General features: G+C 53.8%; 1 protein-coding gene across 2 annotated transcripts; it reads right to left on the bottom strand.

The window, feature by feature from the left end:
- Nucleotides 1–501: 501 nt before the first annotated feature.
- SLC13A2 (solute carrier family 13 member 2) lies at nucleotides 502–23,655 on the bottom strand. 2 transcript variants are annotated; one of them, XM_047708339.1, is made up of 12 exons: nucleotides 23,470–23,655; nucleotides 8,859–8,987; nucleotides 7,784–7,920; nucleotides 7,455–7,669; nucleotides 6,528–6,705; nucleotides 6,293–6,415; nucleotides 4,293–4,511; nucleotides 3,983–4,071; nucleotides 3,602–3,723; nucleotides 2,300–2,461; nucleotides 1,540–1,677; nucleotides 502–1,230 (listed from the first exon to the last, which is right to left on the bottom strand). In XM_047708339.1, the coding sequence occupies exons 1-12, from the start codon at nucleotides 23,569–23,571 to the stop codon at nucleotides 1,060–1,062; spliced, it is 1,785 nt and encodes a 594-aa protein (XP_047564295.1). In that variant the 5' UTR covers nucleotides 23,572–23,655; the 3' UTR covers nucleotides 502–1,059. The 2 variants fall into 2 exon arrangements, with proteins under 2 accessions (XP_047564295.1, XP_047564296.1); XM_047708340.1 differs by lacking the exon at nucleotides 23,470–23,655 and adding an exon at nucleotides 10,418–10,550.
- Between the last annotated feature and the right edge of the window lie 4,210 nt (nucleotides 23,656–27,865).

The following is a 27,865-nucleotide window of genomic DNA, read 5'->3' as shown; positions in this document are numbered from 1 at the left end:
TGAACCTGTTCCTGTGTGTCTCACTTGTATCCCTCTTGTTCTGGCTCCCTCTCTGGGTGAGGGTCCCTCTTTCTGGACACCTAGCATGGGTCAGTCTGCCTTCCCTGGTCTGGTGGGACTGGTTTTTCAAGCTGGAGGAAGGGTCGGTGAGGAACTGGCAGAGGGAGAGGGTTTTATGTAAATGCCCAGGGAGTGCTCTGGGAACGGGGAGGCCGGTTTTCCCAAAGACACGCAGGGACTGGCAGCTCCCAATTAGCCAGGCCCGGTGATGTCAGTGCTGCTCTCCTGGGTGGCTGCGCCCACTCCAGTCAGCCTTGGCAGGGGTTCCTGGCCATTACCTTCTCCCTCGGGTGGGAGAGGTGCCAAGGGGGCCACCACACAGGACATAGGCCAAGTCCCCTCCCATCACTCCCCAACCTGGGGCCTGAGCCATGTGGTGGACCAGCCCCAGAAAGTGCCATGAAAACCAGCCCAGCCTCTACTGAAAAAAAAAAAAAAAAAAAAAAAAAAAAAAAAAAAAAGACTTTAATGGAGCTAATATTCCATCCCTCTCCCCAAACCTGAGAAACTGGGGAGACCTCGTAGCTGGGCTGGTCCCAGGGACCGTTGCCATGACAACTGCTGGTAGGCCCTGCTCCCTGGGTTACCCCACCCCCAAATTTCAATAAATACAGTGCAAAGGGGGCTGGTCACCCACCAAATGGGGGAGATGAGGACCCGAAGTGCTAGAGAGGGTGCATCGTATGGTCTGAGAACCCAGACGTGCACCCCACCCAGCATGCACACCAAGGGTTGTGTGCACACACAAGAAACCCCTTCGGGCATCCTCACGTGACACCACACACACACACACACACACACACACACACACACACACACACTTTCCTTGGAAATGCAGCACAGAGCACACATACCCCTTCCTCACAGACATGCGCACCAGGTTCCGTGTATATGCGCCTTTCTCTCCATGTCTGGTTTAGAGCCTGCACATGTCCCCTCCTGGCTCAGAGGCATCCGGACAGGCGGGTCTCCCTGGTCTTAGCCAGACCGTCCCCAGGTCTAGGGGCTCGGTGTTGTGATGTTCCCCTGGATGGCAAGGCAGTTGGCCGTGTTGTTGGTGTCAGCCCAGGATGGGAAGATGTGCAGGTTAAAGATGGGGTAGCTCCAGCTGTTGATGGCCAGAGTGATGACCAGTACTCCGATGATGTTGAGCAGGAATCCTGTCCGGGCCTGGTGGCAGGAGAGCCAGTCTGAGTGACCGGTCACTGAGCTGGGCTGGAACCTATCCCTTAGGGGCTCCTAGGGGCTCAGGAGCTCTCTGACTGGCCAAAGTCTCCCTGAGAAGTCTCCCTGTGGGTCTGATCTGCAGCACTAGGCAAGGTCCCTGTCCCTTGCTTTCATCCTGGAGCTAAGGAGGGAGAAGGAAGCCCTGTGTGAGCTTTCAGGACCTTGGGCTCTGTTCTTCCTGAGTCCACCTCCCCGGGGGCAGGTGCCTTGCAGGAAGGAGCACACAGGCATTTAGGCCCCACTGCCACTCACCATGTCAGACACTTTGAGGCCCCCAAAAGAGAAGACGATGGCATTGGGTGGGGTGGCCACGGGTAGCATGAAGGCCAGGGAGGCGGCCAGCGTGCAGGGAAGCATGACGTAGAGAGGGTGGAGGCAGATGGCCTGAGCCTGGATGGGGAGACAGTGGGCAGAACTGATCCCAGTCCCCATTCCCGATTCTCCCGCTTCCCCTCTCTGGAGGACAGCGTCCCCCACCTTTTAAGGACATACCCTCTGGCCACGAACCCACCACTTCTGTCAGGAGGCACTAGGGTGACCTGGGAAGGGCCCTTTGACCTCTCTGGAGGGGATGAGTGCACGGCCCTGCCCAGTGGGGCGTGGTGAGGGGAGGGGCCCATAAAACGGATCTCAAAGGGGCTCCAGGGTGTCATCAAAGGCTGTGGGAACGCGCCAGGGGAGGAAGGGGCTGGGGACGCTCCAGGGAGTCATTTCAACCTGTCACCTCAGGACTGACCAGAACAGGGGCTGGGCCGGGGAGGTGGGCGAGGCCACCAATGAGGCCCATCAGGATACTCAAGGGGTGACATCACCAGGGATGGAGTGAGTCAGGGGCCAGAGGGCCTCAGGGCCCAAGGTAGCCAAAGAGTCTGAGGAAGGGTGGGAAGCTCAGGGGTCTTCTCCCGGAAGCAAGAGGAGGTGCAGACAGGTCACTCCGACCTGCAGGCAGGGCCCCTGGATGAGGTGGGCGGGAGGGCTGCCGGAAAGAAGCGTGTCTGAAGGACCAGCTCACCATGGAGGCCAGAATGGGCAGAAAAAGTGTGGTGGTGGCCACGTTGCTGGTGCACTCGGTGAACGTGGCAACCAGGAGGCTGATGATGAGGGCAATGGCGGGAGGTGGCACATTCTCTAGAGGGGTCAGCTTTTTCCCCAGCCACTCAGATAGTCCTGATTTCTGTGGGCAGAGGAAGATAGTGTGTGAGAATTTGGGGTCCCTGGGGCTCCAGAGTCCCCTGCTGGGGGTCCGGGAGGGTCCTACTCCTGCCTCTATCTCTCTAGAGTCTTCAGACTCACATCTGCTTGGGAAAGAAGATAAGACACAGCCAGCACCAAAAGGCCCCTCTAGCATTCTGAAGAACACTTGGGTGTGGGGAGAAGGGTCAGATGAGAAGCTAGGAGATGGTGCCAAAGGGCCTTCTTGGGAAACCTGGGACTTAGTGGGAGTAAAGGCTTTAATTCCTTTTCCTCCTGTTCTCCCAATGGCTCTTGGGAGCTCCCTGGCCATCCTTATTCTCTCCCGGACTCCTCCAGCCCAGCAGACTGGCAAGGAGAGAGAAGGGCGGAGGGCCCTGGGAAGATGCTGGGAAGAGGCTGGCAGGAGAATGGGGGCAGTTCACAGGGTCATGAGGCCTCCAAGGTCATTCATTACCTGTCCATGAGCGTACTGCCAGACTGTGAGTCCCAGGGCGCTGGGACTTTATCTCGTATGATACTGCCCACCCAGCAGGCAGCACAGTGCCTGGCACAGTCCGTGAGAACCAACCCCAGATCCAGGAGTCTCTGACCCAGGGAAGCTGCCTCCTGCCTGCACAATGAATGAGCTTAGCCAGAACACCGAGGCGCAGAGGGGCGCTGGCAGCTTCAAGGATTTCCCTCCTGCTTGGAGGCTCTGGGGAATGTAGCGCTCTACGGTCCCTAGAGCCCGGCTGGGTGTGATCATGGCGCCCCCTGGTGGCCTCAGAGGGCCAACTGCGTCCCCTCGACGCTCACTACTCCCTAAAGCTGTTGCATTCTCCGCCTGGCAGAAGGTGAGGCGGCTGGAGTGAGGTGGGACGGGGTTGGAACTGAGAACAAATAGTCCTTGCCCACCAGGGGAGCCCGCCTTCCCTTTGGCTTTGGGAACCCTAACAGACGGAGGTCCTTATGGCTTCTGTTTCCTCCCCCTCCCTTAGATGGATCTCTAACCTGTCTCTCCTGCCGCTGCCAAGGCTCCACCCACCAGGAGGATCCTAAGTGTGCGATGGAGGCAGGGTGCCTCTTTCCCTGCCACAGGGTCCCCGTCCAACAGGCCGGCGAGGGGGCGGGGCTTTCTCACCTCGCTGCCCTTGGCCAGAGCAAAGCCGCCCCCCAGCAGGAGCACGATATTCCAGGGCATCTTCTCATTTACAGTCTTCCAGTTGAGGAGGGCCGGAGGGGCCTTCAGCCTTCCAGGGTTTTCTATTTCCCAAGCAGAGGAGGACGGGTCACCGAGAGCTGACAGGTTTTCCTTCCCTCCCCCTGGGTCGCTCTGTGGGTCCCTATCAGAGCTCAAGGCACGCAGCATCCTTACTTTGTCCCTGAGTCCCTGCACCCTTGGCAAGTCATCCCAGCCTCTCTGGGCTTTGACTGTTCCTATCAAGTGTGGTTGAAGGCGCATTCCATGCTGGAAGGCAGGGGCTGCCCAGAGGCCCCTCCCTGCCCCACTCCAGGTTCTTACCTGGATCCCGAGTCAGCCCTGGGATCTTGGAGGGCACCAAGAACAGAATTACGCCAATGAAGATGGCCACTGTTCCATCAGATGCCATGCTGTGGGTAGGGCAAGGAGGGGAGACTTAGACTCAGGGCTGCTCAGGGTCATAGGGTAGAACAGCGGGGGAGAGGAGCCCCTCCCACAGAAGTGCAAAGCCCTCCCTCCAAGTCCTCCCCACCAGGTCCCCTCTGGGTCTGCACCAGGGGCCCTGCTCCCTTCCCTCCTCCCTTAGCCAGGTGAGCCCCAGAAGTATCTCCCTCTCCCCAAGAATGCTCACCTATTTCCATCCTTGTCGGGAAAAGCCAGGTTGCCCCAGCCAACGAAAAAGCCCGGCTCCCGGGTGAACCACAGTACCACCAAGGTGACAAAGAGGACAGAGACAGCCTTTTCTGCAAAGCTCATGGGGCCCAGTAGCTTGTGTTCTGTTTGGATGACGCGAAAGGCTGCCTGCGCTCTCTCCTGCGCCTGCTCCCCAAAACCAAAGTTCTTCCGGAAGCTGTGGGGGTGGGGGGGAGTTGGGGTAGCTCCTGAGGATCCCGTGCCAGGCAGGGAAGCAAGGGACTCTTGAGCACCTGTGATACGCTGATGCTGGCAGGATTGCTACACCACCAACCCGGCCACGACCCCACCCAAGGTTCTGGAAGAAGAGCAGAAGACTCGGGTGGTGGGGTGGGGTGAGGTGGGGTCATGGTTCTTCTTTAGCAGAAGCAAGGCTGGGACTCCAGGGGCAGGTTTCCCCATGCTTAACCCTGCTCCATCTGCCCCACTGACCCCTTTCCCTCCAGAGATTGTCTTGCGCTAAGCCCTCCCCTGCCCAGAGTGAGGAGGATCTAGAGGCCTGGCCCCACAACTCCTCCTGGCCAGGACTCGCCACTCCCCCCTTCCAGCAGCCTTTCGGGAAATCTTTCCCTCCCTCTCCTACCTGCTTCTCGGCATCCCCTGGGAGCCTGAGCCCCACCCACACCACTCTTGGAGGCTGAGGAGACTGCCACCCACTTCTGTGTGCCCCTTGCGTAACTTGGGTTGACTTTTAATTTTTCACTTGGGCAAATCTGATGGACTCCCCTGATGAACCATGAATTCCTCAGCGGCAAAGACCATCCACCTAGCACAGCTTTGAATGTCCCATGATGCCTTGCGTATGCGGGCGTCTTTGACCACCACCCAGCCTCATACCAGCCCCCAGCCTCCATCCAGCTGCCTTGCACCCGCCCAAGTGACTGTTCCAAAGTACAGCAACAATACTTAAAAACCTTCCACGTCCCCTCTTCCATCCTCACAGCCCCGCCCCCGCCCCCCCCAACACCACCCCCTGGGCAGGGAAGACCAGTAACTCCTACCACAATACCACCCTTATCACTACTCTCCTCCCTCACTGACAGAGACATCACCAGTCGATCTCAGACTCATTTCCAGCTGAGCTCCAGCAAGGTCTGACCGGATGGTCAACTCAGACTTCTCTGGTCACTACCTGTAACCCAGGGCTGGAAGTTAAGAATAAAACCTATTTGCTCAACTCCTGGCCTCAAGGACAAGGTCCCAACGCTTGACATGGCACACAGGACCTCCGTCATCTTCCCCTGCCTACTTCTCCAGCTTCAGTTCCTGATACTGCTTTTTGATCTTGATGTTTCAACCAACAGAACTCGAGTTTTCTCACGTTCTTTCTTGCATCTGCACCTGTGTGTAGGCTGTTGCTACCACCTGGAGTGCCGTTACCCCATTCCCTATCTGGCTGGCTTCTCGTTCTACAAGATTTGGCTTTAGACATCATGTCCCATAGGGGCCTTCTGGGATCTCCACTATCCTCAGCCCCAGGCTTCTCGCTGTTGCGTTAGACAAGCTCCAAGGACAGGGGCTGCACCTAACATCCCCTAGTATTCTCAGTGCCTCGCACAGGGCCAGATGTCCAGTAAGAACACAAAAAACCCTTTGGAACTAACCATGCTCACTGTGTGCTCCTTAAGCATTAACCAAAGGACTGTGGAACATTATGGAATGGATCTGGCCTGGGCATCAAGAGACCTAGTTTTCAAACTCTGCATTGGCAAATCTAGCTGTATACCACTCTTGGAGCCTCAGTTTGCTCATCTGCTAAATGGAGTAATAGTCTCCTCACAGTAAATCCCTCAATGGTGGGGCAAGGGCATACAGAGGCCTTGGCAGGGAGAGGCCTTCTCAATGGGAAAGTAATTATACCCTTGGCGGAAACGGCTACCAGATTACCAGAGGGTAAGGGCAGGCCCCTGGGCTGCTTCCACTTCTGCCACCACTTACTTGAACCCCAGAAAGAGGATCTGCAGCCACAGCCAGGAAAGCACCAGCAAGATGACCATGGTGGGGAAGGCAAAGCCGAACCAGGAGGCAAAGTTCACCACGTTGCCGTTTTTGGGGAAGAGCCTGGGGGTGGGGGTGGGGGTACGAAGTCTGTCGCATGACCTTGCCCCAGGGGCCTCCCAGGGCAAGTGCAGACCCCTTCTCCCCGTCCCCGGCCCCGCCCCCAGTTACTCACGAGTTGACTTGGCCTTGCAGCACCAGGTTGGGTGTGGTGCCGGTCAGTGTGGCGATGCCCCCGATGCTGGCCGCGTAGCACACGCACAGGCTCATGCCCTGGCTGAAGCGCACCTGCTCCTGTGGCTGTGCAGTTGGCTCTAAGGACGCGGCGGGGATGGGGTGGACCTGCCCGTTATCTGGGAACAAAGGAGAGCTCAGCGGGCACAGCCCCCTCCCCACCCCCGCTGTCCATGAGCTGGGGGGTAGGGGAGCGACGGGGGCGAGGCTGCAGTCCAGGTCTGAGAGGGCTTGCACTCCCTGGGCTCTCAGGCTGGGTCAACCCTCAGACACCATGTGGCCCAATCTCTCTCTTGAGAGGGGGAAACTGAGGCACAGAGCCCGAAAGAGGATTATCCGAAGCACACAGGACGAAGGGAGCCTGGATCCCTGACAGCCCACCCAGAGTCCAGCTCTCTGCCTCCCCAAGTGGTCTAGCATCTCATCTGGTCCTGCATGGAAGGGATCCTCAGAATGTCGGATTTTTCATTTTAAAACTAGGGATAGGGGCACCTGGGTGGTTCAGTTGGTTAAGTGTCTGCCTTTGGCTTAGGTTGTGATCCCCGGGGGTCCAGGGATGAGTGCCACATCTGGCTCCCCGCTCAGTGGGGAGTCTGCTTCTCCCTCTCCCTCTGCCCTTCTGCCTGCTTGTGCTCTCTCTCTCTCTCAAATAAATAAATAAAATCTTTTAAAAAATTAAAAAAATAAAACTAGGGTCAGTCTTGGGTAAACCAGGACAAGTTTGCTGCACGTCTCCCTTTTCTCTCCCTGAAAGCTCTGAGATGACCACCCTGTCAAGAATGTCACCCCAGACCATCCCCCCCACCACCACCACCAAGAGCTGAGATGGAGGGGGCAGGGGTGGGGGCAGAGTGGGGTTGACCTTCACCTTTCTCATCAAACTTGGTCACTTCTTTCTGGGGTCCTGGCTCCTGGAGTTCAAAGGCAGGGTTGTTGCTGCCTTTCTCTGCGTTCCTGTCTGTGGGTGGCTGGTGCAGCTGGTCCAGGACGGCATGTGCGATGGGCACCATCATGGCGGTGGTGGCCGTGTTGCTGATCCACATGGACAGGAAGGCTGTCACCAACATGAAGCCCAGGAGCAGCCTAGTGACAGACAAAGACGGAACCGCTGGCCGGCGTCCCGCCATCCCTTCAGGGACTGGATCCCCAGCACCCCACCCATTCCAGGTTCTCCAGTCCTGGTTTGTGGGAACTCACAGGGCTGGCCGCACCCCAATGATGAGGAGCACACGGAGAGCAATGCGTTTGTGCAGGTTCCAGTGCTCCACGGCAATGGCCACCAGCAGCCCCCCGACGAACAGGATGTTGCTGTCCTTAAAATACTCGAGGCAGACCTAGCAGGCAGGGACAGATTAGAGGCAGGAAGGGGTCTCTCCCATGCCCCCTGACATTCCCACAAACACAGGCTGGTCTCCTGGGCTCTAGGAACCAAGTGGAAATGGTCTTTGGATTATCTTCCATTGAAAACAAACCAGGTTCCAGGGCCCCTGGGTGGCTCAGTGGTTAACCATCTGCCTTCGGCTCAGGTTGTAATACCAGGGTCCTGGGATCGAGCCCCACATCAGGCTCCCTGCTTGGTGGAGAGCCTGCTTCTCCCTTTGCCTTTGCTACTCCCCTTGCTTGTGCTCTCTCTCTCTGTCACATAAATAAATAAAATCTTAAAAAAAGAATTTAACCAGGTTCCTCCCCTTCTTTCTCCCCTCAGAAATGAGTGGGAGATAATCTAGCCTGATTCCAGTCATGTTTCAAGCCATCGACTGGGAGATAGAGAATTTAGCACTGACACTAGAAAGTACAGCAGTGACTCTCCAAGTGTGGTCCACAAGCCGGCCTCATCCCCCATCTGGAGCTTGCTGGGAACAAAATGCTCAGGCCCTGCCCCAGATCTCCTGACTCGGAAGCTCTGGAGTTGGGGTTCAGCAGTCTGTGTTTTCACCAGCCTTGCATGTGGTCCCGAGACACGCACACTCATGATTTAGAGCTGTTGACCCAGGAGAATACACATTCTTTAGCTGACTTTCAAGGACCCTTTTCCTGGGTCACCAGGCCTTTCCACTTCCCTGGCCTATACCTGATCCACTTTGAATTAACCCTCAACACCGACCATGCCCTCGGCATTTCTAGAATGCGCCCCCCCCAACACTGTCATCTTCTGACTCCTCCCTTAGTGCTTCCTGACCTGCCAAACAGAGGCAAGGACTCCTCTTCTGTGTGCCCTGCCTGTGATGAGGCTTTCCTCCATACCAGACCCCCTCCATCCCAGGAGCCTTACCTCAGAGGCATCCATTATGCCCATCAAGGGGTACAGGACGATGGGGAAGAGGGCGGTGACAGCCAGGGGCAGAGCCTCAGTGCACCAGAAGAGTGCCATGATGATGATGGAGTAGGCACAGGAGGCTTCCTGTGGGCAGGAGGGGAGCAGAAGAGCTGTTGGAAGGGCAGGCCTGTGTACCAAAGTCATGTCACCTCTTGGCCCCGAGAGAAAACAGGCCATTGGTAACAGTGTAGGAAGAGTCTGCAGAAGCCCCAGTCATTGATTCCTGAGTCCAAGGTCTCATTTCAAAATGGAAATAAAAAACAAAGCAAGGCACTCACCACTTTGTCTTTGACCTTGGGGAGGCTACGCGCTGTAATCCAGCCACACAGGAGGGACTGGAGAGCTTAGAGTTGGTCATCAGGCCCCACCCAGCCCGAGGGGACTGCAGGGGGCCAAAGTGAGGATCCCCTAGATGAGATGGGGGGCTCATCTAGATGGGACTGAGGCCTGGATGCTGCAGACCTCTGCCTGGCCCCCTGGCCTTGCCCAGCTTTGTCAGAGCCTGTGAGAATTATTTGTATGACGATGCAATGAAATGTTTATTTCCTCTCCCGGAAGGGGAGCTTCAGGAGGACTGAGTCGGTTTTGTGGCATCTGGGTGCTTGGAGTTCAGGACCCAGCAGGCTTCCGTGCAAAACTTTTCTGAATGAATGAACCACGAGGAAGTTTTGGAATAGTGGGAGTTCTCCTTCCCAGCAAGCCTGGGATGACCCCAGCATCACACAATTCCGGGAGCTGCCATACACATTTAGAGAATATGTAAAGGTTCCCACAGCCCTGAGCTGTGCAGGAGATTGTGGTGGGGGGGACTTTGAATCATAGTCTTGCAAGTCTTTGGGTATCAGAAGTGCTCCTTTCTTTCTGGAGAGGCCAGACATCAGACCTGGGAGGCGACCTGGGGTGGAAATGGAAGTCAGAGAGCCTCCAGGGTCCTGGGGCCCCTGCAGGGAGGGCCCGAGAATCATTAGCTAGAAGGAGGCCTCTGGGGCACCTGCCCGCTCTTTGCCAAAGGGGTTGTGGGGCTGCAGGCTGTGCCAGGACAATGGGCTGGGAGGCCTGCCCTGACCTCTTGTTTTTTTCACCTGGTGCTCACCCCGAGTACCTCTTCCCCTTAGTGCCCTGAAGCTTGGGGAGGATCCCTGAGAGAAGACGAAGCTGCTTCTGATGGAGCAACTTTTAGGAGCTGGGTGTTTTCCTGGGTAACTCAAGCAGCCCTGAAGGTGGGTGTGGTGGGCCCAGGATCTAGAGAAGCTGGAGGGGGTGAGTGGCTTGCTCAAGGTCACAGAGAACTGGGAAGTGGCAGAGCCAGTCTGGAACCCAGGCAAGGCATCCAGACTGAAGAACTCCAAGGGCGTCTCCCCAGTGCTCTAGGAATGCCTGGAATGGAACAGCATGCAGCCTGCCCAGTCCCTACTGTCATCAAGAAACTTCCATGAGCTCTCCTCACTCTGGACAGGGACTCTTCGGCCCCAGGGGTGGGGCCACCTTGACCTTCGTCCAGAGACCCACCCCACCTTCTCCCCCAACAGGAGGCCAGTTCTGCTGACTTTGCTGTTCTCAGCTGCTTCCTTCTCACTTGCATGGATGGTGTGGCCAGTTACTGATCTCTGCACACCCCCTCCCGCCCGGGGCTAAGGGCAGGCCGGGCCCCTTCTGGACCCTGGCGGCCCCACCCCCCCAACTGACTCAGAATTCTCTGGCTGGAGACAAGGAGTCTGGGATGGAGACAAGGGCTGGGATGCGCGGTCAGTGCTGATTCGAGAGGAAGGAGGTGACAACAGCACATGTATCCCCAGGACTCCTCCGTGCCAGGCCTTGGGCGCCCCGTGCTTTGGGTGACTGTCGCATTTCATGGCTCGGTGAGGTCATGGCTGACTATTGTTCCCATCCCACAGATGAAGAAACGAAGGCACAAATAAATGAAGCCAGCGTCTCCGTGTCACACGTCCGCAGTTGAAGAAACCCAACCATTTGGCTCTTGATCTTTCCCTTTCTGCCCTGAGCTGAATCCCTTAGTTGTGGGGTGCCCTCCAGCCTCAGGTTCGCTGTGACTAGTGGGGTGGATAGGGATGGGCTGGGGCTCTCAATTCCAACACAACTGTCCTCTTTGGGGCCTGCCACTTCCTGCCATCAGGCTCCAGGCAAGTAAACCCAAAGCCCAAACCTTCCCCATCTGAGACCCCATTCCCTGGCTGCAGAGAGAGCTGTTAATAGTTAACCCAGCCCCCGTGAACTCCAGTGTGTTCCGTCTATGGCTCCCTTACCCCTTTACAACTTCCTGGAGTCCTCTCCCCATCCATCAGTCTGTCTCTGGATCAAGCCCAAAACCGGTTTCAAAGTCCCATCCAGAAGCCTTCTCTGGCTGCCCACGTCTCCATCCTATCCTCCTGGGCAGTCTTGTCCAGCTGTAGCATAACTTGCTGACCTGTTCTTCCTGGGTCATAGGGTGCTTAACTGGGGCGTGGAATTCCAAGGAATCTGCGGGAAAACTATTTCATCTTTGCGCTAACATCTAACTAAGGCTCTAAACATAGGCATTGAAGCCATGTTGCGGTTAGGGGTACCGCGGCTGATTTTGTCTCAAAGGCTCTTGATCGTGGCCATCAGCCATCAGCTATGTGCTGCACAGATCAGTTGATGCTGTTAACTCAAAATGTATCTCGAAATCCTGTTTCTATCCATCACTCATTCTGACATGGTAGTTGTATCAATGCCAGATCTTATTTAATGCATGAATGATCACCTGTATTCCTGAATTGCAATTGGTTTTTTCATATTTTTAGTACTGTATTTCAAAGTAACTGGTTTCCTTGGCGATCCCATGTTTTCTTTTGGGCATTTTAAAGCACTATTCCAGAAGGATCCATAGTCTTCCCCAGACAGCCAAAGGTGTTCATAGCTCAGAAATGGGTTAGTGTCCGTGAACGAGGGGCGCCTGGGTAGCACGGTCAGTTAGGTGACCAACTCTTGGTTTTGGCTCAGTTCCGAATCTTAGAGTCATAGATGGAGCTCCAGGTTGGGCTCCAAGCAGTGCCCCACTCCCTCTGCCCCTCCCTCTTGTGCTCTTTCTCTCTCATGAATAAATAAATAAATTTTTTTAAAAGATTCTATTTATTTATTTGACAGAGAGATAGAGAGAGAGAGCACAAGTAGGCAGAGTGGCAGGCAGAGGGAGATGCAGAAGCAGGCTCTCCCCTGAGCAGGGAACCCGATGCGGGGCTCGATCCCAGGAACCTGAGATCATGACCCGAGCCAAAGGCAAACACTTAACCAACTGAGCCATCCAGGCACCCCAAATTAATTAATCTTTAAGAAAAAAAAATCCCTGAACGAGGTTTTCAGCTACCTCCATTTTGACCTCAGTCCATACTTTCTAATTAAGTTCTTCTTTAAAAAAAAAAATTATTTGAGAAAGAGAGAGAGAGAAAGAGTACTATAGGGAGGGACAGAGGTACAGGGAGCAAGAATCCCAAGCAGACTCTGCGCTGAGCATGGAGCCTGACATGGGGCTTGAACCCATAACCTAAGCTGAAACCAAGAGCCAGATGACCAACCGGCTGCACCACCCAGATGCCCCTAAGTTCTTCCCTCCGCTTATCTCTTATCTCAAGCCAAAAAGATGCAGGCAAAGAAACCCCCAAGCAACAGCAGGGTCTGCCCTGACAGCCATAGGAAACTGCACGATTGACCCTGAGACGGTGGTCAACTTGACCTTTCTTGCCCACCTGTGGGACCTTTCCTTTGTCCCACATTTTCCTTATATAAACCAGCATGTATTTTCAGCACTTTGGAGACCTTCCTGGAGACACTAGTCCGCTCTCCTACCTGTGATGGACTTGCTGAAATAAATCCCTTCCTTGTTTCATCACCACTCATCTCTTTGCCTTTGAGTTTTATCAGCAGCAAGTGGCCCAACCCCCTCTGTTTGGGTCCCTCACAGCCAAGTGCTCTTGCTCCCTTGGGCCCCAGTTTTATCCCTGCCTTAAGGTGAAGGGAAAGAGAAAAATGACCTAGCACTAATTATGGTAGCTTCCTTGAATTACCTTGGGAACTTTCTAAACCTGTATGTAGGTCCATCTCCAAGTGGAATTCCTCTCTGGGTGGGAGAAGGGGTCTCTAGGAGCCCCAGCGATGCAGTGTGAGCCAGAGCAAGGAATCAACAGAGGTCAAGCTTGCGGAGCTGGGTGGGCGCTCCGTGTCCCTTCCCTCTCATTTCCTCCTCACATCTCCATGGGGGCAGTGGTTGTCGCTTCTTCCATGGTGAGGGAGGAACCTGGGCTGGACAAACCCAGCTGGCAGCCTATGGCTTGGGACCCGGTCAGTTTACGCTCTGGCCACTGACGGTTCCCCAGGGTTGCTGGCACCGTACAACTCCACACACCAATCCTACACGCATAGCCTGCACTGCAGTCCACGGTGGCTCAGCTAGCAGTGGGGAAGAGTTTTTCTCCCCGGCAGCTAACGCTTCTTGCTCCCTTCCTCTGTCACTACCTCTCCCTTGCCCAGGCGGGCAGGGGAGGTGCTCCCCAGCTCTGTGCCTTGGCTGAGGATTTGCTCCTCTCTCAGTATCTGTTTATGGGCTGCTGAAGACAGGGAGTGAGTCTTTTCACCTCCGGGTGTTACCCCTGGCTCTTTGGTGGGTACTGGCCTGGATGCAAAATCCTCCTTTCCCACTTGTGTCACACCCAGCCCTACATCAGGAAGTCCCTGCTATTAGGAGCCCCTGGGGGGCAAGCCCTGGGCCCCTCAACTGTTCATCAGGCACTCATTAGACAAATACCCTCTCCCCTCCAGGTCTGCAGTCCTGCTGGTCCTCTATACCTCAAATGCCCCCATTGACTTCTCTCCAGCTCTTAGCCACCAGCTTCGTCCGAGCCCCAGCATCTGTCACCAAGAATCCTACAAGGTCTCCTCATTCACCTCTCTTTCTCTCTTGCCCCGAAATCCCTTCTCCTTGCTGCAGGCAGAGCAATCTCGAGTCACAAGTCTGTTTAATTCACTCCAATCCTCCAACATGAACACACTCACCTCAAAACAACTCAAATCCCTTCAGAGTATCCCACTGCTCTCAGGAGAAGTTTGGGGCTCATTTGAGCCTCTCTTCCTTGCTCTCTGCTCCAGCCACACCCGCCCTCTTCCAGTTCCTCAAATGCTCCATCCTTCTCCCAGCCACAGGGCCTTTGCACACACGATTTCCTGTCTTTGCACTTTGCTCAGTTGATGTCTACTCATTCTCAAGATCTCAAGTATTCCTTTTTCAGAGAATCCTCCATGGGTTCCCTGTTTTCACACACGAAGCCCCTGTACCTCTTCTGCCTAGCACTCATCACATGCTATAATTAAATGCTTTGTTTCATGAATTTCTTGATGAACATCAACCTTTTTCATCAGACCGTAGTCTCTAGGGAGCTAGGGCTGAGTCTGTTTCTGCCTACCCCATCAGACACCTACATGGAATGGGCAGGAATGCATGAATGAGAGCACCAGGCATGAGTCAGGCCCAGCCCTGGCCCTCTGGGACTCTGGGTGCCCCCATGTGGGTTGGCCCCTCGGCCCACTGTGGGCAGGCTGCCCTGCAAAGCCAACAGAGGACAGGAGAGATAAATACTCTGAGGGCTTCCAACCCCCCAGGTTGTCAGCTTGCTTCTTTTGTAATGGGAAACACAGGTGAGAGGTCAGAAAACTCACGTGCCCAGGCCCAGCTTAATGGCTGTGTCCTTGGGCAAGTTACATCACCTCTCTCAGCTTTTTCCTTCTTTCTTTTTTTGTAAGCAACACTGATCATTTCCAGCGATACACACATTTATCTCTTTTATATGGTTTCTTTATCTGCAAATGGGAATAAAAGAAACACCTGCCTCTCTGGGCTATTATAAGGATAAAGGATGTGACTATGTCGTAAAGTACGGTTGACGGCGGTGAGCAATTGGTAGGGTTGGTGTTGAGAGATGAATGTACTCCCCGGTTCCCGGAAAACCAGCGTGGATTCATGAGGCACACATGGAGATGACAGTGCTAGAGTCCAGGGCAGACTCTGGACCCAGGGTGCGGGCAAGGGGTGGGACCTGTGGGCATCATGGCCTTTACCCATGATGGGCACAGAGCATCCTGTGGCTATTGCACAGCTGCAAACATGCCTTTAGTCTCAGAGCATCATGACTTATTCCTCCCGGTGACTGAAGGTTAACCCAGGGAGGGGGGATGGCCTGGCACACAGGGGGCTACTCCCACTACCCCCCTGCCCCTGGTGAGGAGTGATGCTGCTGGCAGTGAGCACTCCCAGGTCTGGGAGTGAGGTGACATACTAGGCGGCAGCTGGCCAAGAACCATGGCAAAGGCGAGACCAGAGTGGGATCCCAGAGGAGAAGGGGCTTTTCCCCGAGCCTCCATCTGTCTGGGCTGAGGAAGGCTTCCAGAGGGGATGCTGAACGAGTGCTGAGGGATGAATAGGAGTTCGGCGGGCAGGTGGGCAAAAGGTATTGAGGTGAGGGAGGGAGCAGAGAGGGAACAGAATGAGGCATGAGAGATTTTGATGCGTTCTTGGAGGGGTGTAATACTTGGAAAAGGCCTTGTCTGCCTTAGGGGAGATCTAGGGCTTTATCTGGAAGACAGTGGTGAAAAGTGAGGCCCTTAAAGGGTTTTAAGAGGAGAGAGTTACACTGTCAGGTTATACGAATGCTACTCTATGTGAGTTTTTTTTTTTTTAAAGATTTTATTTTAGAGAGAGAGAGGGAGAGAGAGAGAAAACATACATGAGTAGGGACAGAGGGAGAGAGAGAACCCTAAGTAGGCTTCACACTCAGCACAGAGCCTGACGAGGGGCTCCATCTCACAACCCTGAGATCATGACCTGAGCCAAAAACCAAGAGTTAAATGCTTAACCAACTGAGCCACCCAGGCACCCCATCCCCTATGTGATTTTTAAAAATATGTGCACAAGTGTCTGTGTGTGTGTGTGTATATATATATATATATATATATATATATATATATATGGGAATCAGAATTAGAAAGATATAATGAATCTAATGAAATGTAACAATATCTGTGATTTTTTTTTCCTGGTGGCCAAATCAAAGATATGGTTAATAACTATTGTGATTTTTTATCTACATTCATAACAGAAGGAAGTACTAAATTTTCCTTATTATTGACCATAAAATATAGGGTTTCTTTCCATCCAAGTTCACAGGCTTCCTGAATTCTCCCCATAGATTCCCAGGGATGAGGAGTCCCTGCACTGGCCACTGAGGCTGTCATCTAGATGGGCACCAGGGACGAGGATGGGAGCAGGATCTCTCCATTTCATTCTTTGGTACTGTCCAATGTTAAACGACGTCAGTGTGTCATCTAATTAAATAAATCTAATTAAATAAATACATCATCTAAAGATGAAAATAGGGGGGGCTCCTGGGTGGCTCCGCTGGTCAAGCGTCTGCCTTCAGCTCAGGTCATGATCCCAGGGTCCTGGGATCTAGTCCCGCCTGCACTGGGATCCCTGCTCAGTGGGAAACCTTCTTCTCCCTCTCCTCCCTGCTTGCGTTCTCTCTTGCTATCTCTGTCTCTCTCTCAAATAAGTAAACAAAATCCTGGGTAGGAGGAAAGGGAAGCAAACACTCCCACTTGCCTGCTCTGGGTGTCTAGACACACTGCAGTGAGCCCAAGGGCTGGAGGGACCTGGGGCAGGAGATGCAGAGCAGGCTGGACTGCTGGATATTCTTTCCAGAAATAGTAGGTCCAGGCTAAATAACTAACCTTTTCAAGAGACTGAATATGCAAAGGGGATGACAGCCAGTTATACGAAAATATGTCCCGCGGCCTGCAGCGACCAGCACGGGTAGCCAAATTACAGCCTCTAGAGCCGGTGGCCCGAACAGTCCGGATTTGCTCAATGACGGCTGGCTTTCTTCCATTTTGCCCCTACTCTCTACCATCACTTCCAGTGCCGGACCAACTGGTGAGAGCCAAATCCGCATCCCTAACCAATCACATGGCCTGCCCGCTGTCTATCAGGCCTCTCTGGCTTCTCCTGCCAACAGCCTCTGGTCGGTGCACCCCTGAAGCCTCCCCTTTCCTCCAGTAAAGCATTTCCGTCCCCGCCCCACCTTTGAGGGTCTGCTAACAGTGAGCGATGGTGGCTGGCTGCCTGGCTTTCCTCTGCCCGCTCTCACTCCTGAGATCTTTGTTTATTTCTGCACTCAAGTCTGAATGAGTTGGTTGCGTCATCTTCTGCTCTAAAAGGCCAAAGGGAAACAATGGGTTTCTGAGTGTCAGAGAAGACAAACGTCGGGGGGAGAGTCCTGACCTCTTGGGCTGGGGGCCAGGTCAGCCTGGGTCCACAGAAGAGCAAAACGGCAGGCAAGATTGACTGTGAGCAAAGCATTTCCACACTCCGTGCGTTCAATGGACCTCGCCACTGGATTCCATGCAGGAAACTACTGTGGAAGATTCTACCTGGTTTGCCCATTCCTGACCCTCACCTAGCAGGTGCTGACGGGCATCAACATAATCTAATAATTTGGGAACAAAGTCCAGACTGGGCAAAAGTCTCTCTCTCTCTCCTCCACGGATCCCGCTGGATTTGGAGGCTGGGTTCTTCTTCTTCTTTTTTTTTTTTTTTAATTAAAGATTTTATTTATTTGACAGAGATCACAAGTAGGCAGAGAGGCAGGCAGAGACAGAGAGAGGGGGAAGCAGGCTCCCTGCTGAGCAGAAAGCCTGATGTGGGGTTCGATCCCAGGACTCTGGGATCATGACCTGAGCTGAAGGCAGAGGTTTTAAACCACTGAGCACCAGGCGCCCTGGGTTCTTCTAATCCTACTCCCAGGCCCCCTCAGAGGCCAGAAAGTGTGTCTCCAGGTGGTGGTTACACTTAGGGACTATACCTCACTGCTCTCATGTCCGTGACCAGCTGTACCTCACCTTCCTGATTCACAGGTGGGAACATCAAGGCCCCCTAGTTGGGGCAACAGCCCCTGTGAACAGAAGTCATCTCTGGAAAAGAAGTCAGGTGTCTGGGGCTGGCTGTGCTTTTCAGGGGTTAAAAATTCAGATGAGAGGCAGAAGGCACAGGGAACCACCATCTACGGGGCCCCAGGTACCAGGGACCCTATGTCCACAGGTTCTCATTTTTAATCTTCATACAGCCCCTTAGAGAGGAGAGGGCTCATACAGTGCCTCTCATACAGTGTAAGAGGTCACATACAGTGTGGATTTGAACTCACATCTGTCTGGCTCTGAAATCCCTATTTTGTTCCCTGGGCTCTGCCTTCTTGATCAAGAGCCAGAAAGTTTCAAAAGATAGAGGCGAACCCCAGCACCGAGGTCCAGATTCCACGTGCAGCCTTCATGCCCATGGTGAATCATCTGAGTCCTGCTCTGTCCCTGGGGTTCAGGAATAGCTTGCAGTTAGGGTATTTTAGTTACATGGTCTTAAAAGCTCACGTGGGCAACACGACACACTGTTCGTCTAGTCTAGGAGAGCAGCTGATTCAGATTAAGAATTTCTGCCTTCTGTTCCTCCTGTAACTACGATCTGGATTTTAGCTAAGCTCTGTCCTGGCAAACACTGTGCCCCTAGGAGACTGTTTTTCCAGATGGTCCCATGTGGGGGGCGGGGTTGGGGAGTGGGGCACCTGCAGTTTTGACCCTAAAAACCCTCCTTCCCCGGGGCCTTGCAGGGCTGACCACATAGGCTGACCTCCCCCTGCCTCTCTAACTGAACGTACACGGTTTTTCTACTCCCCGTGCCACGCTGGCCTTGATCATCCCTCCAGCTTTGCCAAGCTTGCTCGTGGCCTTAGGCCTTTGCACTGCGTGTTCTGCCTGGACAGCTCTTTGCTCAGAGCCGTGCTTGACTGGCCCTCACTTGTCATTCAGGTCCGAGGGTAAATATCATTGCCCTGAGAGGCCTTTCCTGAACACCCCATCCCAAGTAGCCCATCCCTAAGCCATAGTCACAGTCGGTTCTCACAGCATATGTTTCTGCATGTCTTTCCAGCCCCTGTACCTAAACAGTCCTTGGGACGTAGTACTTGCTCCCTGATGGGCAAGTGAGCGGGCAAGTGAATGGGCGGGTATGAGGTTTGGGGCACACCCATAGTGCCCCTTCACTGTCCAGTGGCTGAGCTGTGGGAAGCAGTGAGGAGGCCTCGGGCCCCACCGTCCCTCCTCCCCTGGGACCACCAGAGGATGGCGAGCATTTCCAGGATTGGTTGCTATTTCTGGAACACACCCTATGATTCCAGCCCCTACACCTTTACTCCTATGGTTGCCTTCACCCGGCCGGCCATCTATGGGTGCCTCTGACTGTTGGCATCTCACTCAGCCTTCAAGGCCCAACTCAAACAACACCTGCTTTGGGTTCACCCCTGAGTCAGTGGGAAGAATTTGCTCCCTTCTCTGAGCTCCTTTGCTATACCTCTGTGTAAACACGTTCCTCTGACAGCAACCTGAGGACAGAACCCCGTACTCCTTTCCAGTAACCTCTAGCACAGAGCCCTAGGAGCTCAACAGACTTCCCCGACTGCAGCCCAGTGGGAGCACTGGCTGATGGCAGGGTGGATGGGAGGGTAGATGGCTCAAGAGGTGACTCACAATGGGGCCACCAGCCTGCATCCCTGGACAGCCTCGGGCAGAGACCCTCAAAGCCACGTTCCAGTTTAGACTTTGCCTTTCTCCAGCTGGGACTTCAGACAAATTACTACTCTGGGCCTCAGTTGATATGTCTGTAAAATGGGATAATAGTTCTCTCACAGTAACTCACAGATTATTGTGAGAAGTAAATGGGTTAGTGCTTTGAAGTGCTTGGCATTATGACTAGCACAGAAATAATACTCAATAAATGTCAACTGTTATAATATGGACATCTGTCTGAGCCTTGTCTGGGACTCATCAAACTCTCCATCCTGACAACTAACTCCCCAGTCTTCCCACTTCAGGGGCTCAGGGGCATGGAGGTAAGCTTGGGAACTCACTCCAGACAGCAGGGGTTCAACACAGGATCCTCTTTGCCCACAATCATGCATTCATTCAACATGTGTTTTGTTGAGCACCTACTATGTGCCAGGTCCTGGAGATTCTGCATGGAAGAAGACAAAGGGCCTGCCCTCATGGAGCCTACCTTCTAGCATAGGGAGTCAGAAAAAAAATAGAAAATAAACAAGGGCATCACTTCAGTTAGGGAAAGCCCTTTACTTAGAACAACAGGGCTTCCTAATAGTATGTGACTGGCAGTGGTCAGAGAAGGCATTTTCTGAGCAGGTAGATTGAGGCTGAAACCCGAGTGAGAAGCAGTCATCTGGGAAAGAACATTCCAGGCAGGGAGACGAGTGACGTGAGGAGCACGGAGAAAGCTGGTGAGGCTGGATAAGAGTGAACGAGAGGGAAGGGAAGATACAAGGCACTGGGGACCACGGGGTCTCCAGGGGTGCAGCCCTAGGGACTCCTGGCTGCCCTAAGAGGTCTGGGTTTTATTTCGAGTTTGATGAGAAGCCTGTAGAAGGGCTTCCACAGGTAGTGGTTGAGTGAAGAATGGTCTGGGGAAGGTGAACCATGAGAGACTATGGACTCTGAAAAACAATCTGAGGGTTTTGAAGGGTCGGGGGGTGGGAGGTTGGGGGAACCATGTGGTGGGTATTAGAGAGGGCACGATTGCATGGAGCACTGGGTGTGGTGCAAAAACAATGAATACTGTTACGCTGAAAAGAAATGAAAAAAAAAAAAGAAAAAAAAAAGAATGGTCTGGGGAGGGAGAGGAGAGGAATGATGGCGGCCTGGACCCACTGGGGAGGCAGTGGCAAGCACATCCACTCAGTATTTCGTAGGTCTCGAGTCAATAGGAACCTACTGACAGAACTGGAAATGAAGGGAAAAGAGGAATCGGGAAAGGCTCTAGGGGCGCCTGGCTGGCTCAGTGGGGAGAGCATGCGACTCTTGACCAAGTCGGGGTTGTGAGTTCGAGCCCCACGTTGGATATAGAGATTACTTAAAAATAAAATATTAAAAAAAAAAAAAAAGGAAACGCTCTGAAGTAGAAAGTTGAACCACATCTTGGTAAGACGGCAGAAAGAACCAGCTGGGAAAGATGGGCAAGCAGTGTGGTTTTGGATGTGTCCGTGTGGAAACAGAAGCCGTTTGGAGAAGATTCGGGAGCAAGTGTCCAGTGTTGGCTAGGTAATACGGAGGTTAGGGCTGGGTTTAAGACTGGGGAGTTGTCAGCATGGAGATAACCGAAGTCACCTGGGCGGGGGACTGAGAATAAGGGGGGGCTTGGAAGGTAGCCTCTTGGAGACCCGAGGTGTCTTAAGGAAAGACACGTGCAGTGCAGACAGATTCCAAGACCTTCAGCAGGCCTCTGTGGAGGGAATGTGGGATTCAAGGAGGGTCTGTTTGTTTTTTCACGGTGAGAGAGATTACAGCACATTTGTATGCTGATGGCAGAGATTAGGTGAGAGGGAAAAATTGATGAGGCTGGGGAGGGGATAATGAGGGGAGCAAAGTCCTTGAGAGGAGCTGGTTTCCAGGGCCTCCGTGGAGGGCCTGGACTTCGCAGGTAGGACTGGGAACAGTTCCTCGGAGTCAGGCCGGGGTCAGCACCATCTGTGAGGCCAAAGCAGGCAGCAGGGCAGGGTGCGGCACAGGGCACACGGGTGGGGGTGGGGGGGCGGTGCTCCCAACCTCTAGCCTTCCTGCCAGGAGGCCTGGCTTCTCTTCTGACTTGGTCTTTCCTGTGTGACCTTAGGCAAGTTGCTGAATCTTTCTGGGCTGTACTTTCCTGAGGAGGGAAATGTGAATCAGGATCCCTGTCTGTCCTTCCTCCTGCAGTTTACACACAAAGCCCAACCTGTTTCAAAACCCATCGGACGGGTCCCCAGCACGGGGAGGTCACTGGCTTTGACCTGAGATGAGGATCTCCTCGAAGGTCAGACAGGGCTTTGTCACTTACCAAGTGTCAGAGGCTCAGGAGCTGTGCCACGGCATCCCCATTCTCTCACCCCTTTGTGATACCATGAACAAAAAGCCTGCCTTGATTTCCCTTTTGGTGACAAAAGGATGCAAATCGCTCAGTGGGCAGTCCTGGGGTTGTGAGGTGGGGGCTGGACCAGGGGATCCTGTATCAGCCTTCAGGAGGCAGCAGGGTAGGGAGAAGACAGCCTAGGCTTTGGCGCTCAACCACACCCCCAGCTCTGCCACTTTCTGTGACCTGCCCCACCTGCTGTTTGTATGGCAAACTTGAGCTTCAGGACCCTCCTCCTGAACTGATCCTCCCCTAAAGACCTATAATTTTAGATTCATCATTTTATCTTTTTTTACTTACAAGGGGCCCCCCAAAGTGTATTATAGCCAAGCTCTGTGAAACCAGGATCTGCCCTGGTTTCAGTGACTTAACCTCACTTTTCCCATCTGTAAAATGGGACAGTCAGGCTTGCCACTGAAGGTAAGAGGAAGGGTCTGTCAGGGGAGGGGGAAGAGGAGAGGAAGGGAGACTGGATGCATGGTTCAGAGCATGTGGTGAGGGCTCCAATAAATGGGAGCCAAAGTTATGGTTCCTGCTGCTTGGCCAAGGGAGGCAGGAAGCTGTGGCACCTGTCCCTCCATCCAGGGTATGCTGTCTATGGTGCTCACTGGCAGGGTCCCGTCCATTGTCCAATTCCTGCCCCTCTCTCTCAGCTGACTTAGCCCTTGGGATCAAGGGTGAGCTCTCTCTCTTTCAGCTTATACTCTCTCTCTCTCTTTTTTTTTTTTTTTAGATTTTATTTATTTGAGAGAGAGAGAGAGTGCATGCACACACATGGCCGAGGGAGAGGGAGAAGCAGGCTCCCTGCTGAGCAGGGAGCCCCATGGGGCTTGATCCCTATACCCTGGCATCATGACTAGAGCCGGAGGCAGAAGGCAGAGACTTAACCGGCTGAGCCACCCAGGTGCCCCTCTGTTTACACTCTTAAAGGCACAAACTGCCTGAAGCCAGCTTCCTCCTACACTCTTTCCACCCTTCTCCAGCAGCTAGCCCCGCTCCCACCCCGCTGGGGGAGCCCACGGTAGCCAGATAACCCCAGCTGCCTTCACCTGCACCCACCTTTATGGAACTGGCTTCCCGTCTCCCCAGGTGGCAGATTTCAAGTGCACCTAAGCCATTCCCCTTGGGTGGCTACTCCTGGGTGCCAAGCAAAAGCCCCCTTTGGGGCGCCTGGGTGGCTCAGTGGGTTAAGCCTCTGCTTTCGGCTCAGGTCATGATCTCAGAGTCCTGGGATCGAGGCCCGCGTCGGGCTCTCTGCTTGGCAGGCAGGGAGACTGCTTCCCCTTCTCTCTCTCTGCCTGCTTCTCTGCCTAATTGGGATCTCTCTCTCTCTCTCTGTCAAATAAATAAATAAAATCTTAAAAAAAAAAAAAAGCCCCCTTTGGTCTCTTAACCGTCAGTCTCAGGAGGACCACGAGGTCAGAGCCTCACTTTCAGGACAGGGAGGGATGAGTAAACCACGCTGGTCCTAAGGACGCCCAGCGCTCACCTGGACTGCCCTCCCCCGTCCTTCCTTCACCCCTTTGGAGCCAAACCCCAAGTGCTTACCTTGGTGGGGATGAAGATGGGCAGGGGCAGAAGTAAAATAGGTAGGAAGAACACGAGCAGGTAGGAGCGATAGGCCCACAGGCCCTGCCAGCAGGTGGCCATGGTGTGACCCGCGAGGGTTTCTGGAGCCACAGCCTCCGGGATCCAGGGAGCCAAAGGAGCGATGCGGCAGGTAGGCGGCAGGCCAGGGCAAACTTATATAAAGCTGGTTGAGTGTTAACCATTGACCCACCCTGGCAATCAGACTGTTTTGGAGTCCAGGAGGTGAGAGTAAGGAGGAGGGACCTGCTGGAGGTGTAAAGATCAGAAGACTTTGCAAAGAAAGGGAGCAGGCAAGATCAAGGAATAACAGCTTTGGGTTCTTTCAAGAAGTTAAGCCCGAAGTTAACTCCTTCTGTGCGCACAGGCTGCTAAGGGCTGGAGGAGTTGGAGAAGGAAGGGTGTCGGGGAAGCCCCAGAGCCAGACTCGGGGGCGAGACCCAGGCCCTCTCCCCAGCTCAACCTCTCCTCTCTCCTTTGATTCCCCCAAAACCGGGTTATCCGCAGAGTGGGTCCTACTGAGCCCCACGAGGCAGTCCGGCCTCCAGAGACGCCCTGCCCTCCAGGGGTTTCCAATCTAAGATCGAGCCCAGCCAATCTGAAGCAAGCCCTCCTCCTCCTCCCTCCAGGTATCCAGGAAACTGTCAAAGGAAACCGTCAAAGTTACCCATCCTGTCTCTTATTTGCTGTGTGACTTGAGCCACTGACTTAACCTCTCTGAATAACCACTTCCTTGTTCTGCTGTAACAACTTCCTATTATGAGGCATAAGTGAGACAACCTATGGTATGTTGATCAGAAAAGGTTAGGTTTTTTCTTTTTAAGTTCTTCCTGGTCCCCCACCCCCAACCCCAAACTGCCACAGAAGACCAGAGAGATCTTGATCTCTCCATTTACCCATCATCCATCCATCCCTTCACCCATCCCATTCACCAAACAAGTATGTGGCACCAACTGTAGATTCAGCCCTGTGTTCAGTGCCATGGTCGTAGTAATTAAGATGGTGCTGGTAACAGTGAATGTTTGTTTAGCATTTAGTACGAGCTGGTTAGTGTACTGGTTCATTTACTCTGTACAAAACACACTATGAATTAGGTGTGACTATTCCATTTTACAGGTGGGACAACTGAGGCCCCGGGACACAGAGCCAGCCAGAATTCAAACATGCTTTCTGAGTGCCCTGAGTGCCCTGGGGAGGTCTAAACCCATCCGGGGGCACCAGGTGAAAGGAGAGAACAAGGATCGTGGGGCGTGTGAGCTAAACCTTTGAAGCTGAATCTAATTTGGTTGCCAGGTGCTGAAGGGAAGATCGCTGGCAGAGGGAAGAACCAACCAGCTAAGGCCCGGAGGGCGGAGTGTGCATAGAGGTGTTTGTGTTGGAGGGGGCCGGTTGAGGGTTGCAAGGAATGGCTGGAGTCTGTCCACCCAGAACCTCTGTCTCCCGGTGCTGCCACCCTTCCCCCAGCCCATAACTGCACACAGGAGAAATTCGATCCATATTTCCATATTTCCACGATTATGTTGAAGATCCGTGTGTGCCTGGGTGAGAAGGCAGGATGTCAGGGAGAATGTTTCAGGATGGAAACACAGCCGGGGCAAAGAGGCGGAACCGTGACGGAGTTCAGAGAACAGAAGGTTCTCTGTGGTTGGAGTATGGGTTTGCAGGGGGCAGGACTGAGAGCCGATCGCCACACTTCCAGGGTGTTCAGCGAACGGCCTGGCTTGGCTGGTTTGTCAGTGAGATCCTCCTGGAGCCAGTGAGGTCTGTTGGGGAGAGACCCCCGGTGCCCTCTGCGAGGAGAGCAGAGAGCTATGGAGGGAATCAAGTCACCCGACTGCTGAGGGCAGCCTGGTGGGAAGCTGCCATAAGACAGGACAGACCGGCCACCCTACACCCCTGTCTGGGGTTATGGCTTCTTCCCTCCCATTCAGCCAACCTGCCGCCTGCTTAGGGCTAGGCGAGGAGCAGTCAGGAGGCACAGGACAAAGGGTTTCAGATACCCAAGACAATACCTGAATTCTGTCTCCATGCAGAGATGGCCTCTTCTGTAGCCTGGGGCTTTAGAAGAGCTGCAAGGGGGGCTGGGCCTCCAGTATGTGTGTCCTCTGCAACCCAGTTTACCCAACCCCCAACCCACACTTCACACTTGCAACGCCCTTCAAAGTCATAGACCCTCAGGCCCCTCGCCAAGCGTCTTTTGAGGACCCACAGCAGCTTGAATGGGGGGGGGGATCCCCAGGAGCCAGGGCCCATCAGTGATCAGGTCCTCTACAAGGCAACGTGCTGAGACCAGCGGGGAGTCTCCACTCAACACTTACATCAGGAGGACCTTCCCCCGACCCGGTGGTTGCAGCCACGGCCCCCGCCCCCAGGCTTTGCCCACTTTGCACCACCCTCCATTTCCTTCAATGATTGCAGCAAATAACTCTGTTTTGTTTTTGTCGTTGTTGTTTTTCCGTGCCTCCTAGTGCATGTAAGCAATCCATGGCAGGATGCCATGACTGTCTTTCTTCAGTCTTTGTGGGGCTCTTTCCATGACAGTCCTCTGCATATCTCAGGGAGGAACCTTGACCTTGCACTTGGACCATTGACCCTCCTGGAGAGGGCCGCCTGAGAACTGCTGAGGAGGTCCTAGCCGGACAGGAGGTGGTCCCCGACTTACAAGAACCAGCCTATCCTCAGAATCAAGGGGCAGATACATTGGGGAGAGAGAGCCAAGGCTGGGGATGGGGTCCAAACGTGGCTTTTAGGAAGTTTGGACCAGGACGCAGGGCCAGGCATTTAGACAAAGGCCCCTGAGACAACTGGGGGTTGAACTGAACAAGGGCACAATCCTACCGGAAAGGTAGGAAAGGCTGGATGTGGTGGGGAGCCCCAGAAATGAGTTATAAGAGCTGGAGCTGCCTGGCCTAAAGGGGAGAAGATAGGGTGGGGGGTGGCTGTCAGACCATCGGTGGAAGCATAGGGCATGAGCATTCTCCTGGGCAGAAAGGACCGCAGGGAGCAAGGTAGGAAGGCACACTGCAGCTTTTTTGAGGCCCCCTGGTGAAAGGTAATATGGGCCTCAGCCCTAGAAGGGCCCCTCCTGGGCGGCTAGCCTGCCCTGGGGCAGGAGGGGGAGATGGAGGGGATCCTACACTGTGTGGGGGGCAGGCAACTTGCTCAGAGCTCTGATAATCCCAGACCCAGAATCTGACTCCAAAGGCCCTTGTATTCCAGTGTCTTTCCAACGGGGCATGTTCATTTCATCTTTTACCTGTTCCCATCCCCCAAGAGCACCTTGCAGACTGCTCAGAAGGCGCTTCCATGAATCTACAAGACTCCATCTTTGTGCTGCAGGTTGGCTGGGGCTGAGGATGCAGAGGGGGGTCCTGCGGAACCAGCCAAGAAGGTCCTTGGCTTCGCGCAGGATAGAAATCAAATGTGAGCCAAGAGGAAGTGAGACTATTTATTAAAGATGTGGGGAAAGCGTAGATCAAACAGAGTGTCAGGGAGACCTGGAGAGGAAGGAGAGTGAGTCTTGTCTTTGTTTGGGGTCTGGGGTTTTTATTAAGGAAAGTGGTTTAGCACACGTGTCTTCTCAGTAATCCAGGAACAAAATGAGCCTTTAGGTGTCCTCCAGAAGTCACTTAAGCCCTGCAGCCAGGGGTCTTGATGAGTCAGTGGTCTTGGAAAACCTTCATGACCAACGACCGAGTCAAGTCATTCCTTAGATGTTACTCATTGTGCTGGAAGGCTCCAGAGAAATCGCTAATTCCTTGACATGCATTATCTGTGCTATAAGGCGTGCATAAGTTGGGGGTGTAGGTTCTGGGAGGACTCAGAGCAGAAAAAGGCGTCCAAAAAGCAGGTCCTTTAGTGGCCATTTCATTTGCTCCCCTCTTTGCCTCAGCTCTCACCACTCCTGCCATGACTCCATTCTTTGCAGAGTCTCACCGGGCCCTGCCTTTACTAAGATCTCCAACAGGTGCCTATGTTCTTGCTTCTCTCAGGCATACTCTCCCAGGCTCCCTCTCCCTGCGTGGCTGGTTGAATCTTGTTTACCCTTCAAGTCTCAGCCTGAGACTGAACTTCCTTTGTGAACCTTCATTACCAACTGGAACAGGTCCCTACTGAGTGCTCTTGAAGACACTATCACCGCAAAAGCACATAGGACACTGCATTTTGTTCTCCTCCACCAGGCTCTGAGTTTGGGGACGGTAGGGTCTGTCTTGTATGACTGTCCCTATAGACCTCTTCAGCCTCTTGAACGAATATCCAACGATATGTTGAAAGGATGAATGGGTGGATGGATGGATGGATGGATGGTTGGGTGTGTGGGTGGATAGGGTGCCCACGTGATAATTTATAAGTTTCG

Source organism: Lutra lutra, chromosome 16 (assembly GCF_902655055.1).
Source record: "Lutra lutra chromosome 16, mLutLut1.2, whole genome shotgun sequence".
In the NCBI taxonomy this organism is placed as follows: Eukaryota; Metazoa; Chordata; class Mammalia; order Carnivora; family Mustelidae; genus Lutra; species Lutra lutra.
Note: the sequence above shows the minus strand (reverse complement) of the source record. Positions and strands in the feature narration are given on the sequence as shown.

Coding starts and splice junctions, on each gene's coding strand:
- SLC13A2 (XM_047708339.1), bottom strand. CDS start 23,571: ATGGCCACCTGCTGGCAGGGCCTGTGGGCCTATCGCTCCTACCTGCTC. Junction 6,416..6,527: donor CTGCAAGGCCAAGTCAACTC/GTGAGTAACTGG, acceptor CCCCACCCCCAG/GCTCTTCCCCAAAAACGGCA. Junction 3,724..3,982: donor AGGGCTGACTCGGGATCCAG/GTAAGAACCTGG, acceptor CTTGGGAAATAG/AAAACCCTGGAAGGCTGAAG.